This window comes from Dendropsophus ebraccatus, chromosome 2 (assembly GCF_027789765.1).
Source record: "Dendropsophus ebraccatus isolate aDenEbr1 chromosome 2, aDenEbr1.pat, whole genome shotgun sequence".
NCBI lineage: Eukaryota > Metazoa > Chordata > Amphibia > Anura > Hylidae > Dendropsophus > Dendropsophus ebraccatus.
Window position 1 is genome coordinate 197,219,864 of NC_091455.1, and position 22,538 is coordinate 197,242,401.

Consider the following 22,538-nt stretch of genomic DNA (forward strand, 5'->3'; position numbering starts at 1 on the left):
GGTGATGAAGGGTTTCGGGGATGAGGCCTCTGACGCTTCTGTCGCACAGGCCGCCAGACCTCATCCGGCGGGGGTGGAGGAGGTGGGGCAATCACCCACTCAGAGATCTGCGGAAGGGGGATGTCCAGGGTTTCACAGAGATGCGGCAGGTCCTCCAGGTCACGTAGAGTGGCCGACTTGCCGTCCCTCCTGGCCGTCAGGGAGAAAGGAAAGTTCCAGCGGTACGTTGCCTGGTGATCCCGTAGGACTTGCAGGAGGGGGCGTAGAAATCTCCGCTTCTGTAGAGTGACCCAGGCAAGATCCGGAAAGAGCTGAAGAGGCGCTCCATCAAAGTCAAAGTCCTTCAGGGAACGTGCTTTGGTCATAATGCGTTCCTTTAAAGCAAAATCGTGTACGCAGCATATCACATCTCTCGGGTTGCCGTTAGCTGACTTAGGCCGGAGAGCCCGGTGGGCCCGGTCCAACTTTATCTTGTGGGAAGCGGGTTCCCCCAGAATTGTATTAAATATGGCTTCCAAAGTGTCCGGAAGATCGTCAGCCTGAGTCGCTTCCGGCAAACCCCGGACTCGGATGTTATTGCGGCGTCCTCTATTATCTATATCCTCTAGATGGCGTTGCACGTCATTCAGCATAGATGATTGGGCCGCTACAGTGGTGTGTAATTGGGCTATATAGGCCCGAGTGGCATCATGTTCTTCCTCAACACCCTCAACTCGGTTAGTAATGTGCTGGATGTCTTTGCGAATTTCAGAGATTTCGGTTTTAAACGCTTCCTTAACCTCGGCTATCAGCAGTTGGAAATCATTTTTGGTTGGTAGCTGAGATAGAAGTCTATGCATGCCTCTCTGTGATTGCGGGCCAAACAAAGAGGAGTCAGAGTCTGAGTCTCTGGAGGTCTGCCAGTCATTAGTATCAGGGCAGGCATCCCTGGCAGTGTCTCTGGTTGCGGGCTGGGGTGGAGGCTGTTTAGGTGCTTTCTTCCTCATAGTGCCAGCCTGCCCCTCCTCATGAGGTTGAGGGGCAACAGACATGGCTGGCTGTAGCAAGACAGGGATAGAGGAGGGGAGGGGAGCAGCTCCAGCCACAGGGAAGTGGGCCTCCTCAGTAAGCAATATGCCCCCTGATGTTGTGGGGGTAAGCTGTCTTGGAGCTGGGGTGAGAGAAGCCGCAGGGGGACCAGCCAGGTGGAGGGTAGGCAGTCTCTGTGAGGAGGAGAGGGGCTGCGGGGTGACTGCGGTGTGTCCCCCGGGAGAGCAGTGCCGCAGGCAAGATGGCGCCTCTCCAGCAGGAAGAGCCGACTGAGGGGACCTGCCGTTTTCCGAGCCTCCCCCACTCACCCGACTCAGCAAGTTCGCCCCCCGGAGAGTCCTTGGAGAGGAGGCCTGCGAGCGCCTGGTGGTCCGAGCCGGCAGCCAGGAAATGCCCGGTCTGGATCCCGCACCTCTGCGCCGGACACGTGGGCAAGATGGCGCCCGTCTTCCTCCTCCCTGCTGAGCCGAGCGCGTCAGAGGACCTCTACTCGCCTGTTCCAGAGGGGTGAGCGGATGCGTGACCGGCGGGTCCGGCGGTGAGGTAAGATGAGCCGGGGACCGTGTCTGGCGGGTGGAGACCGCCTCAGCCTCCGACGGGGTGTCCGGTAGGGTGCTGCTGGGCCCCGGAGCTAGGAACCGGTCCAGCGTCTGGGTACGGCTCCTCCGGTGGGTTTCCGGTACGGGGTGCTGCTGCCGGCCTTTGGGGGTCTTCCCCATGTGTAGGGGGAATCTTTGGGGGTGCCGGGAAGGCTAATTATGGGCTGATTTGCAGGCTACAGGACGGAGCTCCAGCACCACGCGTCTGCTCACATCGCTGGCTCGCTCCGCCCCCCGCGGTATGCTTCTAAGCTCCCCCTAGTGGTGGCTGCAGGTGGTGAGAATTTCATCATTTAACTCTACAGGGATTGGTGTTCTGTATAAGAAAAATAAAGTCCGGATATGTTAAGAAATTAAAGGGGTATTCCCTTTCTAAGAGGAAAAAAAGGCTATTAGACGGCACTTCTGTGCCTAGGGTGGTGCTCGCAAAAAGAAAAAATTCCAGTAGTGTTATAAAAGTTCATTCTCGGCACTCACCATCATGCTTCATAAATTTTTATTGTAGAAAAAAGTCCATCAGAAAAATACATACAACGGCAACAGGACGTTTCGGCGTCAAGACAGTTGAGGGAGGCTTGACCCCAAAACGTCCTGTTGATGTTGTATGTATTTTTTTTGATGGACTTTTTTCTACAATAAAAATTTATGAAGCATGATGGTGAGTGCCGAGAATGAATTTTTATAATTCCCTTCCTAAGAGCAATAACTTTTTATTTTTCCATTGACAGAATTTGTTTTTTTGTTGGACAAGATGTACTTTTAATAGAACTAGAGATGAGGAAAATATACAGTAACAGTAATTTACGGCATTTGACTATAGGTGGTGGGAGAAATTGGATGAAGCCCTAGGACTGCCTGGAAAACATGGATACAGCCATAGGCTTATGATATATTGCAAAAAAAACATAAAAAAAAACAGTGAAGTAAAATATATATATATATATGAAAAATTAAATAAATTTGAAAAACATAGTTGCCATCTTCCAAAAGCAGCTCCACCTCTATCTTCAGGTTGTTTGTGGTATTACAACTCACTCCAATGGAATTGAGCTGCACTACCACATCGAAACTGAGGACAAGGGTGGTGCTGTTTCTGGAATAAAGAGGCCACATTTTTCTAATTCTGGAAAAACCCTTTAATCTATAAAACTTTATATTTTAACATTTGCAACATTTTTGAACATAGCGATACCTCTTATTGTTCAGATTTGCATCATTATTTTTCTGCACAATAAATAGGAAGCAAGTAACAATTTTTTTAAAAATTTTATTAATTTAATTTTTAGTCATTTTAGAACATTATTGACATAAAACCCCTTATAAAAGTATAAGCCAAGCTTATTATAACAAGGTTTTATTCCATTAGCGGTCAGGACCTCGGCCGCCATGTAAACAGTGTTTGTTTATGTTAAAAACCGAATTTTGCTTTGTCCTTGACAAATCCCCTGGATGTATTGTATTGATGTGCAGAGAACTAGCCGCGGCCCCTATGAAGCCCCCCAGTAATTCCTTTAACCTGCGGACGCCGAAGTAGCTGATTGCAAAATGAACAGCTGGCAGACTGTCTGCTTCTATGGCAACAGGGACCTTCATTAGTTGTCGTGGTAACAGTGAGATGGCGACGGCTCCACCACCTGAAGGATGCACGGCTTCACCCGCACGCCGTACAGTCACAGGAACAAACGTTAAAAGACGGATCAACTGTTTTTCACGAATTTTGCGATGAAGAATCCAATGGTGTCCGTGTTTGCATGAGGAGTCCGGTCCTTATCGTCGTGGTCGCCATCATTGTGGTCACATAGAACAGCGAGGGAAGGGTCAAACCTCTGCAGGAGCTTCAGCTCATCGGGGGACAATCCGGCACCCATCATTCCTTCTCCTCCAATGTGAGGGTCCTGCATTAGATTGTCATAGGCTTTGTTGAAGACCCATATTGGAGCCTACCCTAGGCCTATCCTAGGTCTAACAAATGTTGCCAAAAGTTATGGAAAACTGCTGCAAATGGGGTAGGGCTGACAGCAAAGGGGGTGGGGCTGGCAACAGAGGAGGAGGGGCAGACAAGAAGGGTTGACAACAGAGGGGGTGGGGCTGGCAACAGAGGAGGTGGAGATGACATCAGAGGGGGTGGGGCTGACAAGGGTTGACAACAGAGGCGGTGGGGCTGACAACAGAGGAGGTGGGGCTGACAGCAGAGGGGGTGGGGCTGACAGCAGAGGGGGTGGGGCTGACAGCAGAGGGGGTGGGGCTGACAGCAGAGGGGGTGGGGCTGACAAGAAGGGTTGACAACAGAGGGGCTGAGGCTGAAAGCAGAAAAAAGGCTAAAAGCAGAGGGGGAGGGCTGACAGCAGGAGGCGGGCTGACTTCAGAGAGGGTGGGGAAGGCAGCATAAAAGGTAGGGCTGAAAGCAGAGGGCGTGGAGCTGGCAGCAGGAGGGTGGAGCTAAAAACAGAGCAAGTGAGGCAGACAGCATAGGGTGTAGGGCTGACAGCAGAGCGGTTGGGGTAAACAGCAGGAGGTGGGGCTGACTTCAATGAGGGTGGGTCTAACACTAGAGGTGGGCAGACAGCAGAGAGGGGCGGGCTGACAGCAGGAAGGGGCGGGCTAACAGCAGAGAGCCTTGGGCTGTCAGCAGGAGGGTGAGGCGAACAGCTGAGCAGATGGAGAAGAGACTGACAGCAAAGCAGGTGGGGTTGACAGCAGGAGGGGAACCTGACAGCAGAGGAGGTTGGGCTGACAAGAGGGTGGGGCTTAGACGATCACAGGATTACGACTCTACAAGTTTGGACCATGCTTTCAACATGTACATCAGCATACTGGCATGGAGGTATGTGTATATTTCACTGTATTTGCATTGGTCTCAAAGGCCCAAATGTAAAAAAAAAAAACATAACAACACATCCAAAACAAATGATATAAATGTGCAGGTGCCACGGATGAAAGCAATACAGCAGTAATGCTATTCATACTGATCCATATGTTAGGGGTCTTAGGGATTACAGTATACCGCTTTGTGTGTTAGCAATGGACTGAATATAACCTACTTGTGACTATGTTTGGTCTAATGGGGGGGGGTCAGTGGGGTCTGTCGGATCCAGTGGGTTTCCCGTATATTTTGTTACCTGAGCCTGAAGCTGGAGGCAGGGAAACGTCCTCAGGGCCCAGGCCACTTGTTCTTCATTCTCCGATAAGGTTATAGTACATGTGCTGTAAACCAGCGTGCCGCCGGGTTTTAATAACGACACCGCCTGAAAAGAAATAAATTGTAATAATAATGGAAGCGACATCGCATATTCTGTTTTATTCCTTCATTTATATTTAGTAAAATTTCTTGTCAGCTGCTTGGGACGCCCAACTATGAGCCAATGCGGTTACCTAGACACTGCAGGCTCTCCATTTATTACGTGGATGGATCTTCATTCAACTGAAAACTATGTATTACTACATTTTAGTTATATATTTTAGTTAGAGATGACTACCCCCTCCCCCTACCTTCAATGCAAGGGGCAACATGTTCCCCCCTCCAAAGCAGGGAATGACATCTCCCCCTTCCCCCCATTTGCTAATGCCAGGTATGAAATCTTCCCTGTTCCAATACAAGAGATGACATCTTCCGCTCTCCAATGCAAGGGATGACATCTTCCGTTCTTCAATACAAGGGAAGATATCCCCCCCAATACAAAGGATGACCCCCCCCCCCCCCCAAATATAAGGGATGGCATCTTCCCCCTCCAATACAAGGGATGGCATCTTCCCCCTCCAATACAAGGGATGGCATCTTCCCCCTCCAATACAAGGGATGAAATCTCCACCTTTCTGATGCAAGAAAAAAAAATCTTAACGTGTCACTGTCGTTTACATTTTTTTGCAGAAATCAATAGTACAGGCGATTTTAATGAACTCTGTATTTGGGTTTATTAGCCGAAAAATGCATTTTTATCATGAAAAAGCAGTTTGAAGCTCTCCCCCCTTCTTCATTGTTTTTTATGGAGAGGGGAGGGGTGGAGGGAGATGAGGCATCAAAACAGGACAACAAAGAGTTAATTTACAGCTACATCACTGGGCTATCTCCTCTGAAGTCAGCATTGACCTCTCTGATCTCTGAATACAGGCTTTCATACAGATGCCACTGTGTAATCATTTGTTCTCTGCTCTCTGCTGGTGACTAATCTCCCTCCTCCCCCTCCCCCTTCCATAGGTTACACAGGACTTGACTGATGTAACGAGTCGAGATTTCCTTATAATGAGCAGTGAATGAGAGAAAGGGGGGAGGGGGAACCTGGGGAAAGTTTTTTGAATGCAGATAATGGCAGATTTGCCTAATAAACCCAATTACAAAGTTTCTTAAAATCGTCTGTACTATTGATTTCTGCAATAAAAATAAAATGACTGACACTTTAACAAGATAACATATTTTCCAAGTGCAATGGGCGACAACTTCTCAGCTGCTTTTAGAATTTCTTGATGATCAGATGACATATTGTTGGGGTACACATATTAATGTAATGATATCAGGGAACTGGCTCATTATAAGCGTTCTCAGACAAGACATGTGACCTGCCAGGAACATACGAGACGGCGGCAGCAGACATAGACGCGACTCACGGAGATCAAAAACATGGAGACTCACGGTGCTGAAGAGTTTACGTTGCAGCGGCTGATAAGAGGTTAATTCCTTCAGGGATAAAGCACAGGCCATGTTAGGTCTCTGTCCCATTCCACTACACGGGGCGTCTAGAAGTACACGATCAAAGGATTCTGGTGGGAATGGAGGACCGCTACCTGGAAGGTGAGAGCAAGTCACAGGAGACAATACATCAGGTACAAGGAACAGATAGGTAACTCTGGGGGGGGGGGGCACAACAACCTCATCTATTGGGCACAAAAAAGAGTGACTACAAAGAGTGTCTCTCATTCTGGAGGACCCAACATGTCCAGATGGACACCACATAATGTTATATTAGCCAAAGAGAAAAATCCCATCTCACCTTGACTACTGTCACCTCCATCGTGCGCCGCGGCCTTAGTACTATTATAGCAATACGCCTGGATGCTATTGAGCTGTAGCATAGATGCGTTTTGCTTTATCTTCTCCACTTTGTTGGCTATCTTGTCCATTGCAATGACTTCTCCCTATGGAGCAGAGCCGTCATCTGTACAGTCATTATTACATGTTGTATTCTTACATGTAGGATCTTATAATACGCGGTTCTCTATTATAATCAGTAATTAAGCGGCTGGTAAGGGTTTTCCCATCTCCTTGTTTCTATACCTCTCTCCCATGTGTATGCACCTAAGCCGCTGCCAGACACCTCTTCAAAAGAAAAACATGCAACTGACATCCAACATGCCTGATCCTCTTTTGGGGGAAGAGTCGGAAGGGCCTCCAGCTGGACCAACTCTTTTCTTATATTTATAGGAGCTTTTAGTCCTAGGATGGGAAACCCTTTGTCCTCTAGCTGTTGCTACACTACAACTCCCATCCTGCCTGGACATCCAAAGCCAAGGCTTTGGCTGTCTAGGCATGATAAAAATTGTAGTTTTACAACAGCTGGAGGGCCAAAGGTTCCCCATCCCTGCTTTAGTCAATCTGATTTCTCTCTATTGCCCTCTCCTCCCTCTTACAGTATGGTTACAGACACAGTGACTAATGCTTCTCCCTCCCTCTCACAGCATGCTGACACACAGTGACTGCAACCCCCTCCTCCCTCTCACAGCTTACTGACACATACAGTTACTGAAACTGCATCCCCTCCTCTCTCTCAAAAGTTGCTGACACATACAGTAACTGAGGCTGCACCCCCTCTCACAGCATGTGGACACACGCAGTAACTAAAGCTGCATCCCAGTACTCCCTATCATAGGATGCTGACACACACTGTATATGAAGCTGCACCCCCCTCCTCCCTCTCACAGCATGTTGACACACACCGTGGCTTAACTGCATCCCTCTCCTCCCCCTTTTTACAGCATACTGACACACAGTAACTGAAGCTACCGTATTTTTCGGACTATAAGGCGCACTTAAAATACTATGATTTTCTAAGAAATTGTAAGTGCGCCTTATAGTCCAGTGCGCCTTATATATGGACCGGGATAGATCCGGCCTCCATGGCGCAGATAGGCTGCCGAGCTCACATCTCGCCGCCACACAGAACAGCGCAGCGCTCCCTCACCTGGACTCCCGGCCCATGGCTCCGCAGGCCTGTCCTGCTGTCCCGCTCTCAAGGTGTCCCGCTCTCTCCAGCAGTAGTAAGCTGAGTGTCAGGGATGCACAGATTGTCAAAGGGATCCTCTACAGGCAAGGACTTAACAGGAGCGGAGGCAGGCAGAAATGGATGCAGAAGAGGGCCTGAGCGCTGCTGTGCTGAGGAGCTGTCTGCATTCCGAATGGGAGGGGGAGCCCGAGTGGAGGCAGAGGGGAACTGATGCTGCGGCTCTGCGGCTAAGCCCGGCAAGGGTCCGGGGAAGCCGGTATTTGCAGGGAGGCTGTTCCGATTGTTACCTCTGTCAGATGAGGGAAGAGTATGGGTTGCCATGGGCTCCCTGTGTGTCCCCGCTGATGCTGTGTGTGATGGAGCAGTCTGCCACACCGCTCCGCGGCCGGCATATGAGCAGGAGGGAGGGGGAGCCACAGGGACTCCGGCGCCATGTTGCTTTGACCGGGCAAAGGGGAGAGAGGCTTCCAGCTTCCTCCGTGCTTCCTCCGCCAAACTTATACACTATAATGCGGTGCGCCTTATAGTCCGGTGCGCCTTATATATGAACCTAGATGGCTTAGCAGGCTAAAATTGGAGGTGCGCCTTATAGTCCGGTGCGCCTTATAGTCCGAAAAATACGGTACATCCCCCTCCTCCCTCCTACAGCATACTGACACACAGTGACTGAAGCTGCATCCCCCTCCTCCCTTCTACAGCATTCTGACACACAATCACTGAAGCTGCATCCCCCTCCTCCCTATCTTATATTTGATCTAATGGAGACTAAAAACATTTCTGAACATGTAGAGAGAACATAGGAAATAAGAGGAAACTAAAGGCTACTGGAATCTAAGGAATATGCTTACTCCCCCCGCAAAAAAAAAACACAAAAAAACAAACAAAAAAAAAAACAACACATTGAGTATTTATTATAGTGCTAAATATGCTGTAAGAATTACTAAAATCAGATTATGTCTGCAAATGGTTAACAGCGTCCCCACAGACCCTGCATAGTGAGCATTTACCGCATTACAGGCCGAGCAGAGGAGACACAACATGGATGAAATTAATACCGCCAAACAATAACTCCACGCTGTGCCATCCAGTAAAATGTTAATTGCCGTTTTTCATAAGGATATAATCACCACAAATAAACGTAGCTAATTATTTATTGCGCAGCTTTACCAAACCGCAGGGATCACGCTGAAACGGAGGTATGTTTAGACAAATGACGGCATTAGTATGGGAACACTCACTCGGGTTTAGTCACTGTATGTAAAAAAGGGAATAAATTACCAGGGCATCCTCAGAGGAGACTGTCACTGTGGGCTCCACAAGGTTTATATTGCTAATACTAAAGACACACAAATAAGTTGCCATAAAAAAACGGAAATCCTAACCGGACCTGTAGGAATGGCAGGCTGAAAGTGTTCTTTCAGAAATTCTTCAGAAAGAACTTCTTTCAGAAATATAGAGAAGACACGGGTTGTGGACACCCTTGTGGTGACTGGTGTTGATTTCTTTCCTAAATGAAGACATTTTCTGAGAGGTCTTCATTAAAAATTCCCTATCATTTAGCTGCTACTCAAAGAACTTTTTGTTCTATCAGTGTTAGAGGAAAGGGAAATTGGAGTTACACACCAACTCAAATAGTGGAAGGGAGGTGAGGATCCTTGGAGGACAGCTCACATACAATGCGGTCTGCATGAAACAATCATATAGGACACAGGTATTAAACCTGCGTGTCCCCCCCCCCAAATGTTGCAAAACTGCAATTCCCATCATGCCTGGACACCAAAAGCTAAAGCTACAGGCTGTTGTACAAGTAGAGAAAGAGAAATGAAGCTCACAAACTACAGAAGCAACAGTAAGCAAAACATTTAATAAAGACCTATGTTGTAAAAATTTTCAAATTTTTTTTTAAAGCAAGAATTTAAAAAGTTGCCCTTTGAAGGTGTCTGAAAGTTTTAAAGTGATACTGTCACCCCTGCTTTTCTGTGTGCTGTTACTAGCACCATGAGTTACAGACAGTGTCACTAAGGTGGGGCTTAGCATCCGTTGAACCCCTTCTTTCTGCCTAATCACAGGGGGAGCGTGGATAATAGCACTGGACCTAGGCAGGAAGAGGGGGCTCAATGGATGCTGAGCCCCGGTTAAGTGACACTGGCTGTAACTGATAACACTATACAGGAAAACTGGGGTGACAATATCAATTTAATCATCGGCTGATCTATTCTGTTTAAAAAATATTAGCCAGATTTTAGATTACCTGGTCATTCATGAGAGTGGCAATGTGAGTGGTCTTTCCTCCAGGAGCGGCACACATATCCAACACCCGTTCACCAGGCTGAGGATTTAAAACGTGACCAACGACGGCAGATGGTAAATTCTAGGAATAAATTTATAAGAGTAAAATAATGAATAGTAGAGAAGGAGGAGGGAGATGCAGCTGCAGTCTCTCGCCCTTTATTAGACAGCTGTGAGAGGGGGCAGCAGTAAGCAGACTTTTCATTGGCTTGGATTGATGACCCAGCACTAGTGTCACCATGAAATCATACATTTTGTGTCTTTATATAGGGAACACCTATTTAGGCACCGAACAGCAGCTGGGGCATGCACATATGCAGACTGGCTCCCTGACCATTGACCATCATTCTTTAAACCAGGCCTGATTCTGTTCTCCCGATAACTTAGGTTCTGACCTATCAAGACATTTATGGCATAACCTTTGGATATGCTATATGTGTCTTAAGTGAGAAAACTAGGTCTAATATAACATTGAAACATACGTAAACATTACCTGCAAGAAGATGTATTCAGGAAGGACGTTATCAAAGGACGGGCTTAAGTACACGGGTTCTGTCATTCTGATGCCTTTTCCCCTATAAAAGAGAACAAGAGGTAAAATGAGTAACAGTAACCTATGGCTGCCATCTCTTTAACAAACGCTCCATGAATCTATGGTACTATCCAATATAAGCAATAGTGAGGTGTTGGAATAAAGGTTACTCGCTTAGATAATGTGGGGCTCGGTCAGACCAAGGAAGTGTTATAATCTGGAGGAGACATTCCTGGGAGACCCTTGTGTGTTGGGGGAGCCTTAACCTGCAGTTGGAAGCCATAAGAGGCATGCGGCTGCAGGATGCCCGATACATATCACTGAGCTGTCAGTGTCCCTCGTATCACTACTATGAGTGGCCGCCTGTATACAATGCACCCCGTCATCATCATCACACTACCAGGAAGCAGTGTGTCCTTCCTACAGCATCACACCAGCAGGGGGCAGTGTGTCCTTCTCACACCATCGGACCATCAGGAAACATTATCACACCAGCAGAGGGCAGTGTTTCCTTCCCAAATCATAATAACAGCAGAGGACAGTGTGTCTTCCCCACATCATCACACCAGCAGAGGGGCAGAGTGTTACTCCCCCATCATGACACCAGCAGGGTACAGTGTCTCCTTCCCACATTATCACACCAGCAGGGTGCACTGTGTCCTTCCCTCATCATCACACCAGCAGGGGGCAGAGTGTCATTCCCCCATCATCACACCAGCAGGGAGCATTGTGTCCTCCCCCACATAATCACATCAGCAACGGACAGTGTGTCCTCCCCAAATCATCACACCAGCAGGGGGAAGTATGTTCTCCCCACATCATGACAGCAACAGAGGGCAGTGTGCCCTCCCCAAATCACCACACAAGCGGATTGGTTGATATAGAAAAGTTTATAAGTTTCCCTTTATATGTATTAGTAAAAAAGCAATTTGTGAGCAAACTGACTTGTCTTACAATAAGGTCTGCAGGGCTGGGCATTTACAAGCATGCAAGTGTGAGAAAATATAGACGAGGTGACATCACCTTAAAAAAAAATACATACACTGCCTGCAGGGCACAACTATTCAAAATACAAATCCTATTTGTTTGCCGAGTTATATTTACATACATGCGGACGTCACTTATACTGGTAGGTGTAGATCATGGAAAATAGACACATTACAAGTTAGTCTACATTACAGGACAGGCATGTATAAGGAATAATGCTCTGCAGTGGTTAAGCGGTCATTGAGACGGATACTATCACTTACTTTATCGGGATGTTTGAACAGAAGATTTCCGAGCGACTCAGTTCTGCAATCCCGTTCCCGATGAAAACTTTGGTTCCATCAAACTCTATGGCCCCCCGCTTACACTGTCCTTCGATATCTGAGTAAACAGAGACCTTGTCGCCCACCTTCATCCCTGCGGTTAACATGAGAAGAACATTTAATGACATCACATGGGATAAAGTTATAGGATTTTCTTAACCTGGTTTTTTGATATGTATGTGAATAAAAAATTAAAGGGGCAGTTCCTATATCCACAGAATAGAGGATAACAAGGGCAAACATATCCAGGGTAGATGCGACATACAAGCTTCAGCCTTGCCTGCTAGTAGTGGACCCTGCAACACTTGGGCTCCTGAGCATTGTATTAGATCCCCTCATTGATCTTACATTTAGAAGCAGAGAGGATTCCGGCGGAGTAAACGTGGGCCCCACGGAGGACGGCATTGCCACACTGCGCTCCGACAATCACTTGTACTGGATGTTGCGTCAGAGCTCTCCTGTAGTAGAAATCAAGGCAGGAAAACTGGTTACGCAGAAGTCTCAGGGGTAATGGATCTCCTTGAGGATTTTTTTTGAGGAAATTTTTAATTGTTTTTGTATGTTTTGTGTGTATTACGGATAGAATAACATTTTCTCTAGAGGTCTTTACTAAAATTGTTGCTTACCTTTGCTGGCACAGGTTCTACAATGTGTTATATAAGCTCTGCCACCGTTAATCAAATGCCGAATGATCGGACTCGAGCATGCTTGAGTTATGCTCATCTTTTTTTTTTTTTAATAAGGGCAGCATTCTATTAAAAGTCACTTTAAGGATTTTTTTTCAAGCTATTGTGATTACTTTGCACTGATTTTTTTATTTTTATTTTTTAAATTGCCGACTTATTTCTTGTTGTGTTTCTTGAAGGCAAAATTAAACAGTTTTTTTTTTCTAATATGATCAATGGCCATCAATTTCTGATCTGATCAGCTGGTTGGCACAGCCCCGACACTGCACAGTCATTGTCTCTGCCCACAGTGTACTGGTTGCCCCAGCTCAGCCCTTGTTTAAATGAATGGAAGCTGAGCTGCACTACCCAGGCCTGGCCACTATGCTGTGTAATGGGGTTGCTGCACTGTAGAAATAGCTGAATGGTCAGGGTGTCCCCACCCCACTGATCGCCCCTTGGTAAAGGCCTGGAAAACATAAAAAAAAATCATTGCAAAGATATCCATAGCCCTTAAATCGTATAATATTTTATGTTGTTTACTATCCTCAGTGAACTCGCATACAGCCAGAAATGTTGCCACCGGTCAAATGTTTAATAACAAGACTGAACTGTAATGTAATGTAATGAAGAGGAGAAATAACATGTACAGACGCTGATCACACATAACACATCGCACTAACCTTGGCCCAATGACGGGAATTAGTAAGAGGTCGCTAAGCTGAGGATGAGGATGGACAGGGATGATGACGCCGGGGAACTGCTGGAGAGTAGGAAGACAAATATCTGTATCAGGGAATGGGAAGGGAATACTGAGATAGATAGGAAATAGATAGATAGATAGATAGGAGATAGATAGATAGATAGATAGATAGATAGATAGATAGATAGATAGATAGATAGATAGAATGTGTCATTGGCATGCATAGGATAATATCTGACTATGGACCTGGCAGACAGCAGTAGGCGCTCCATGGATATAACATACTATGTCTTATACACTATAATTATATATGGCAGCTCTGTATAAGTTGCCCTGTATCCTTCCCCCTGCCCCCCGCACAGCTCTGACTATAGACACTAGATGGACGTTGCTCCCATTGCTCGGGGATTCTGAGTGCTTTAGCCCTTATGTTCGACCTAGAAAAGAGACAAATAAAAAGCTGGCAAATTAAATGTCATTCTGCAGGGCCGGTGAGCGGGACAATGCGGCTTATAGCTGGAAAGCAGATTAATTCTTTGCACTTTCCAGTCATCTCTTAATTGACGCTGGGACGTAAAAGACTAATGTTATAACACACGCCGCCCCGTATAGAGACGCACACAGCCCCCAACATACTGTGCCAGCTGCTCTGTATACACCAGGCCTGGGGGATCTAACCCAGAAATGGCATTCTTTTATTTGCTGGGATCAGATGGAGTAAACGATCTAGGACACAGGTCCCCAAACTATGACCCGCGGGCCACATGCGGCCCCCTGAGGCCATTTATCCGGCCCTGTGTGCATGTCTGTGTGTTAGTGGAGTGTGTGTGTGTTAGTGGAGTGTGTGTGTGTGTGTGTGTGCGAATGGAGAGTGTGTGTTACTGCTCATGTGTGGTTGTGGTAGAACATCAACTCCCAGCATGATCCTGTGTGGATTTGCTAGAACTACAACTTCCAGCATAATCCTGTGCGGCTGTGGTAGAACTATAGCTCCCAGTATGCTCCTGTGTGGCTTTGGTAGAACAACAATTCTCAGCATGATCCTGTGTGGTTGTGGTAGAACTACAACTCCACCATCCTTAGCCACCCCCAATGCTCCTGCCCCGGACCAGAGACAGATGAGCAGTATGATCCTCCATTCCACCTCCTCCTCATGGGCAGAGACAGAGTCTCGGCATGGCTGCCGTTAGCACCATCCTCCAGCTGCAACAGCTCCCTGCGGACCACATATAGCAGCAGCATATAGTTCAGCCCTCCACTGGTCTTAGGGACAGCGAACTGGCCCCCTGTGTAAAAAGTTTGGAGATCAGCGCTCGCTTACACACAGTCATCAGGCTATGTAATAGGCAGCCTGATGTTATTACTCCTCACACTCCCTATGGCAGTTTCACCACACTTTTTCACCCATTTCCCCGTGAATTGAACAACTGTGGTAAAATTGCTCCATTTTTGCTGCAATTTTTACCTAAATGCTGCAAAATGGCGCTATCTTACCTGTTACCGCAACTGAGCAATTAGCGACAAGATAGTGGGAAAACACGAAACAAAAACATCATCTGCGAACACAGCCTTGGGGAAATCAAGGAGTAAGGACACTATGCTGCCTTGGGCCATGTTCAGACGCTGTATAAACATCGGCCGCTGTTTATTGTAAAAATACGTAGTGTGAACGTGGCCTCAGGCTGTGCTCACGCATTGCATCACTTCATCGCTGTACTGTATTATTTCTGTGAATACGCTGCGGTACTGCGATGAGACTTGTGTGTGAACGCAGCCTAATGTTGAATGACGGGCAGGTGCTGCAATGTCCTTGATGCACTGATGCATTCTGGGACTTGTAGTACTGAGTAACTACTCCACCAGAAAGTACAACCGCAAAATACACAAGTAACAGCCTCAAAACAAATGGAATTTCGGTGGTTTCATAACTGGGGTAGACAAGTAAGCAGTGCTATATGCTTCTGCAGCAGGTTTATTTTTTTTCCTGATGTCGGAGTACCCCTTTAAATAATAGTATTTTGGTCCTTTACAGCCAATAAATGCCATCGCTAAGGCTGTGTTCACACAACCCTAACCCTAGACACAGACTATAAGATTTTTTGGCAGTTCCCCATATTTAGAGCTGCTGGAGGTCTGTTCACACCGACTCAAAGAAAAAAATGTCATATAAACATCTTAGTAAGTAACACTTCTGGCGGCCATAGGTTTCCAATATAAAGAGAGAATGGAATCTGTGGAAATAGTCCAATACTGGGAGAAGACTAGGAGGCATAAATGACTAACCTTGTGTATTTCTTCTTTAAGAAGCTGCTTCGCCTTTTCTATGGAGGTCAGTCTTGTGTTTACACGGACGGTGGTAAAACATGGTGGATGGGACAGATGATTCTGCAGGCGAACGAACCTGCTCTCTGCTTCATCTACGCCCAATGCGGCCACGAGCTGTAAGACGCCAAACAATACAAGAATCAGTAACTCCTGGAAGATAGGGCTTCTTCTTATAGAGACACAGCTGGTGTACGGAGTCCTACAACTATAACTTTTCATATTACAGAAACCTCGGCTCAGGGACACATGTAAGTCTATGGAAGGAGCACTTTCACTAGCTGTGATCATGTGCAGGTGATGTCTCCTGGAGGGCCGAGTTACTAAAGGCCCTATTCCACGGAACTTTTTTGAACGATTATCGTTCATAAAATCGTTCAAACGACCGCTCGTTAACGACGAAATAGCGAAATCGTCGTTGAGTCGTTCACTATTTTTTTTCAACATGTCGAAAAAAAATCGTTGGTCTTTCAACAATAATTTGCTAATCTTTTCGTTGAATAAAAAATCTTTCAGTTCTTGAAAATGTCTACCTACATTTCCCCACGTTTTAAACAACCATGTAACGATGTAACGACCGCAAAAAAATCGTTACACTACGTTCACGGTCTCACACGTATTATGTGTTATCGTTCGCTTAAAAAAATCGTTAAGTGCTCGTTAACGAGCGGTCGTTGGAGCAAGTCTAAGAACGATAATCGTTCCGTGAAATAGGGCTATAAGTCAATAGACAGGTAACCCAACCTCCCCGAGAGGAGATCATATGTCCTGTGTCTACAAAGGGAGGGGGGAAGAGGGAACAGTGTGTTGTCAGAGAGGACACAGAGACGATGATTTTAGATGTCCGGAGTGGGTTATTATGAGGGGAAAAAACAGGGAAAGCGTGCAAGATAGGTTATACATGTATATTAGATATAAGGTGGCATTGGGAAGGGGGATCCTTTAGAATATTGTTTTTGTTACCCAACTAACCCCTTTAAAGTGTACCTGTCACGACTGTCCTTTCCAGATCTTGGATGAGGTCCACTGTTCACCCAAAAAAAAAAATTCTTTCAAATCAACTGGTGCCTAAAAAGTGGTACAGATTTGTAATTTACTTCTATTAAAAATCTCAAGTCCTCCAGTACTTATCAGCTGCTGTATGTCCTGCAAGAAGTTGTGTATTCTCTCCAGTCTGACACAGTGCTCTCTGCTGCCACCTCTGTCCATGTCAGGAAATGTCCAGAGCAGCAGCAAATCCCCATAGAAAACCTCTCTTGCTCTCCAGACTGGAAAGAATACACCACTTCCTGCAGGACATACAGCAGCTGATAAATAAATCTCTGGCACCAGTTGATTTGAAAGAATTTTTTGGGGGGTCAACTACCTCTTTAATCTGGAATTTTGGTATTCCATGGATACAAACACAATGAGACCGTAATGTGCGCGACCCCCATGATCAGCTAGTTATATAACGTCTTAAGATAGGAATACCCCTTTAAATAAATTATCCTAAGATTCAAAGTTACCATCTATCCAGAGGTTAGTGGTTTGGTGGGGTGTGATCACCAGAACAGGGGTCCCTTGTCCCCTGCAGTGCACATGCTCAGACTCCAGAGCATAGCTGAGTCCTGTACTATCTCCGATCCCGGCTGCGGGAGCTGCGTGGTAGATGTATGTTCTAGTTCAGGTGTGTCAAACTCGTAGCCCTCCAGCTGTTGCAAAACTACAATTCCCATCATGCCTGGACAGCCTTTGGCTGTCCAGGCATGATGGGAATTGTAGTTTTGCAACAGCTGGAGGGCCGTGAGTTTGACACCAGTGTAGTAGAGGATGGTATATAGTAGTAGACACCCACACAATATTATTATGATGCTATGCTGTAAGGGGTCCGTTTTTTTCTTCAGTCTCGGACAAACACAGCTCATAGAACAGTTATGCCTATGACAATATCATCAATGCTTAGGGCCGGACTGCCCCTTTAATTATCTGAAACACATTATACTGTAATTTTTCACGCACCTCGTTGTTGTGGTACACATGACGCAGATAATCCTCCACTTCCTTTCTCAGACGTATCTTCGGGAAGAATGACATTTCACGCCGGAGAAGCAATTAACTTCTGAAAGCCAAAGGAAGAAGAGAGACGGCGACCATCAGTCACGCAGCGCCTAACAACAAAGGACCCACCGCACATACTCAATGGGGACGGAAATTGTTAGGACAAACGCATAAGCTGCCTTTTTGTTTAAAGGAGACACATGAAGGGAGATTTATCAAACATGGTGTAAAGTGAAACTGGCTCAGTTGCCCCTAGCAACCAATCAGATTCCACCTTTCATTTTCCAAAGAGTCTGTGAGGAATGAAAGGTGGAATCTGATTGGTTGCTAGGGGCAACTGAGCCAGTTTCACTTTACACCATGTTTGATAAATCTCCCCCTTCGTGTTTATATGGACTCATCATAGAGGTGGGCGTCTGGCATGGGACCCCTGGATAAGCCACAATGGCATATCCGACCTGTCCAAGCATAACAATGAATGGCCACCTTCATCATTAGTAGTCATGCCTAAGGTCACTGTACTAATAAACCCGCAAGATCACAGGGAGATATCATATATAGGTGATGGCATATACCATATACCTACAATGCTATGTGTGCACGACATAACATTGCATGCACTTCCCCCCTATTGACCCACGCAATAACACACACACACATGGACAGATTCACATACGTCCGAATATCTGGACACGTTTAAAGGGTTACTCCAGCAAAAAATCTTTTTCAACTGGTTTAAGAAAGTGATACAGATTTGTAATTTGCTTCTATTTAAAAATCTCAAGTCTTCCGGTACTTATCAACTGCTGTATGTCCTGCAGGAAGTGGTGTACTCTGTCCAGAGCAGCACCAAATTCCCATAGAAAACCTCTCCTGCTCTGGACAGTTCCTGTCTCCGCCAAAGATGGCAGCAGAGAGCACTGTACGGAATTTGTGCGGATACAATCCGACGGATTCCGTTGCCTGTACACGCTCACGGCCACGCACCTCTCCGTACGTGCCATAGACACCATTTTATGCACGGGCGGATTCCGACGAAAGAATTGACACGTCAATTCTTTTGGCGGATAGCGGAATCGGCCGGCCCATAGAATGGGGTCTATGGAGCCGGCTGAAAAGTGCGCGGCCGTGAGTGTGTATGAGCAACGGAATATGCCGGATTTTATCAGCGCAAATTCCTTAGTCTGAACCTGCCCTCAGACTGAAAGAAAAACAATATTTCCTGCAGGACATACTGTACTGATGAGTAAGGGAAGACTTGAGATTTTTAAATACAGTGGTACCTTGGTTTAAAAGTAACTTGGTTTAAGAGCGTTTTGGTTGAAGAGCTCACAGTTTTTCAAAATTGTGACTTGGTTTAAGAGCATTGCTTTGGTTTAAGAGCTCCATGTTCTGGGTGGGGCTTACATCAGGGGACAGGACTGTGGGGGGTAATCTCTCCATAGCTGTAACCCCTCTCTCCCCGGACACAGCGCTGCATGTATGTGCCCACATCTGTCCTGCTCCTTCCTTCATGCTCCCTGCAGTCTCTCTCAGCTCTTGTGTTTTCCATCCTCTCCATTACTGTACAGTAGTTTATGATATCACATATTCTGCTGTTTCTTAATCTTTGTTTCATCTGTTTTACATGTAATTGAGAAAAATAAATCATTATTTTTGGGGTGTGGAACTAATTGTCTGCACTTCTATGATTTCTTATGGGAAAATTTGCTTTGGTTTAAGAGCAGATTTGGATTACAAGCACGGTCCCGGAACGAATTATGCTCATAATCCAAGGCACCACTGTATAAGTAAATTACAAATCTATACAACTGTCTGAAACCAATTGAGTTAAAAGAAAAAGACTTTTGCTGGAGTACCCCTTTAATTAGGAGTTAACCTTTAGAGTGCCAAAATCGACACCAGGTGCACCTCATCCAGCCCATTGTATTGGGTGTTCCCATATGGATTGGCTCCAGATTTCTGAACATATGTAAAGCAGACTTTAATAAGGAGCTATATGGCCTTCATGCAGTGGCCTATAGGTTATGTATATACAGAGTATAGTCTCTGTTATAAAGCAATGGTCTTAGGGGGAATACCTATGTATGTATGTATGAGGCATCGATACATACAGCCAGGAGAAGCGCACAGGCTATGGGCTTCAATCCCCAGCTTGTTGCTGCCATCGGTCTCCATTATAAGGGTATGTTCCCACTAAGGAACAGGCGCAAAATTTCTAGTGGACTCCACTTAAAGTTCCGCCTGTCCAATTGACTCAATGATATTCTGAAGCTCAGCCGCTATCCGCCCAAAGAATTGACACTGTCAATTCTTTTGGCAGACGGCAGATTGAACTTCAGAATATCAATGGGACAGGCGGAACTTTAAGTGGAGTCCGCTGTGCGGCTTAAGCTTGAAATTTCCACGCGTGTTCCATAGTGGGAACATACCCTAAGGCCCCGTTCCCACTGAGGAAAGGTAGCGGAATTCCGCGACGGAATTGTCCGCCGCGAAATGCCGTTAGCCTCCCGCTCATAATAGGAGTCTATGGGAGGCGCGCGCTGCTGCCCTGTCCACGCTGAAGAATGAACATGTTCATTCTTCAGCGCGGACAGGGCAGAAGCGCGCCTCCCATAGACTCCCATTATGAGCGGGAGGCTAACGGCATTCCGCGGCGGACAATTCCGTCGCGGAATTCCGCTACCTTTCCTCAGTGGGAACGGGGCCTTAGTCTATGAGATGGATCAAGTGCTGGAGTGAAGGGCACAGACATACACTTCTCCTGGCTATATCTACAGATCACAGGGGTCTAAGCACTGAGACCCTGACTGATGAATACTTTTGATGTGCCAAAAGTTTTTTTTTTTTTTTTTTTTTAATAACAGTAACCCTTTAAATGTAGAACTGTTTCATATGGGGTTTTACTACTAAAAGCATTTGTCACCTACCCATAAGTAAGGAGATAATAACGTGTGATGGCCGGGGGTCCGACTGCCAGGACCCCCACTAATGGCAAGAACAGAGGTGAATTGTCCTGTAAGTGAACAGAGCCATATCTGCATTCTGCACATCAGGCTGTGGGCTTTAAAGGGGTTATCCAGCGCTACAAAAACATTGCCACTTTCCCCACTCTCTTGTCTCCAGATTGGGTGAGGTTTCAAACTGAGTTCCATTGAAGTAAATGGAGCTTCAAGGGGTTATCCAGCGCTACAAAAACATGGCCACTTTCCCCCTACTGTTGTCTCAAGTTTGGGTGGGGTTTTGAAACTCCGTTCCATTGAAGTAAATGGAGCTTAATTGCAAACTGCACCTGAACTGGAGACAACAGTAGGGGGAAAAGTGGCCATGTTTTTGTAGCGCTGGATAACCCCTTTAATTGCAAACCACACCTGACCTGGAGACAAGAGAGGGGGAAAAGTGGCCATGTTTTTGTAGCGCTGGATAACCCCTTTAAAGTCTGCTCCGCTCCATGCTGCTCCTCCCCAGGTGCTGGGAAAAGATGGATCCAGTCCTGGGAAACTGGAAGAAATTTCCCAGCACCCGAGGAGGAGCGGCACAGTGTGGAGCAGACTTCAAAGCCCGCAGCCTGTTAAACAGAATACAGACAGGAATGAAGCAATTTGCTTTATTCCTACAGTAGATTAGCTCATCTTTAATAAATACTTTAAGTGGTAAAACCCTTTAAAGGGGATATCTAGGATTAGAAATACAGGGACAGTGCCACTCTTGTCCTCAGGTTGTGTGAGGTATTTCAGCTCGGTGTCATTGAAGTGAATGGAGTCGAGTTGTAATACCACACACAGCCTAAAAACATGTGTGGCGCTGTTCTTGAAAACAGCAGCTGTGTTTTTCTAATCCTGGATGACCCCTCTTAAAGGGGTTATCTTGCGCTACAAAAACATGGCCACTTTTCCCCCTCTCTTGTCTCCAGCTCAGGTGCGGTTTGCAATTAAGCTCCATTTACTTCAATGGAACAGAGTTCCAAACCCCACCTAATCAGGAGACGAGAGGGGGAAAGTGGCCATGTTTTTGTAGCACTGGATAACCCCTTTAACTGTGACACAGCTTGGCCAATAACCCTATTGCAAAACCTCAACAAATCACAGTAAAGCAGGTAAGGTTTTGCAGCTGGGTTCTCGTCAATTACATCTCCCATAGGTTAATAACCCAACTTTCCCAGACTTCTGAGTGCCAACTCAATTTCATAACATTGTGAAAGATATGAGCAATCCCATTAAAAGCTGCAATATATAGTAAAATGACACTACACATCTGCTGTGGGACTACAGGTCCCAGACTAGCATTATAGAACATATAAATGTATAGTCTGAACTATAGGGATACATACACACAGCAGTCAATTGAGTGACAACCCAAAGGCATCTACATTAGCCACTCCTCTTTAGCAGTACCTGGGTACGGATAGTAGCAAGGGTCAAATATTCTTCATAGCAAACCTTCCCAATCTTGTTATCCGGATTTCAGTTGACCATACACAGTACATGTGCCTCTTCATAGCCAACGTGATTAAAACAAAAAATAAACAATAAATATTCAGTGTCTTCAGTTTAACTCATAGAGTATTCCTGCGGCGGCCATGTTTCTGAAGACCAATCCTCCTAGCCAATAAACGGGAGGCTAAGCCCGTAGCCAGCAGACAGAAATGTGCACTATTACCCCGTTCACCAGTATAGAAAAGAAGTGCTTTACAGGTTATCAGTTTTCCCCCTAGTGTTCAGTTTCTGTATGATTAGCTTTAGCGGCCATCTTTGGTGTGGTCATATACGCCAATCATATAGGGAAATGAGAGGTTGCGATACTACTGGAAGATGTAGTTTTGACGGATAGACAA

General features: G+C 46.1%; 1 protein-coding gene across 3 annotated transcripts; it reads right to left on the reverse strand.

Moving 5' to 3' along the window:
• Positions 1-2,875: 2,875 nt before the first annotated feature.
• On the reverse strand, positions 2,876-22,389 carry NSUN6 (NOP2/Sun RNA methyltransferase 6). Of its 3 annotated transcripts, none has more exons than XM_069960527.1 (12): positions 22,099-22,389; positions 17,666-17,765; positions 15,626-15,781; positions 13,323-13,399; positions 12,323-12,432; positions 11,915-12,068; positions 10,626-10,707; positions 10,095-10,214; positions 6,614-6,758; positions 6,256-6,407; positions 4,748-4,873; positions 2,876-3,523 (listed from the first exon to the last, which is right to left on the reverse strand). In XM_069960527.1, exons 2-12 carry the CDS (start codon positions 17,738-17,740, stop codon positions 3,326-3,328), a joined length of 1,395 nt encoding a protein of 464 aa, XP_069816628.1. In that variant the 5' UTR covers positions 17,741-17,765; positions 22,099-22,389; the 3' UTR covers positions 2,876-3,325. The 3 variants fall into 3 exon arrangements, with proteins under 3 accessions (XP_069816628.1, XP_069816626.1, XP_069816627.1); XM_069960525.1 differs by having other exon boundaries at positions 13,323-13,402; positions 22,099-22,388; XM_069960526.1 differs by lacking the exon at positions 22,099-22,389 and adding an exon at positions 22,035-22,073 and having other exon boundaries at positions 13,323-13,402.
• Positions 22,390-22,538: the final 149 nt, after the last annotated feature.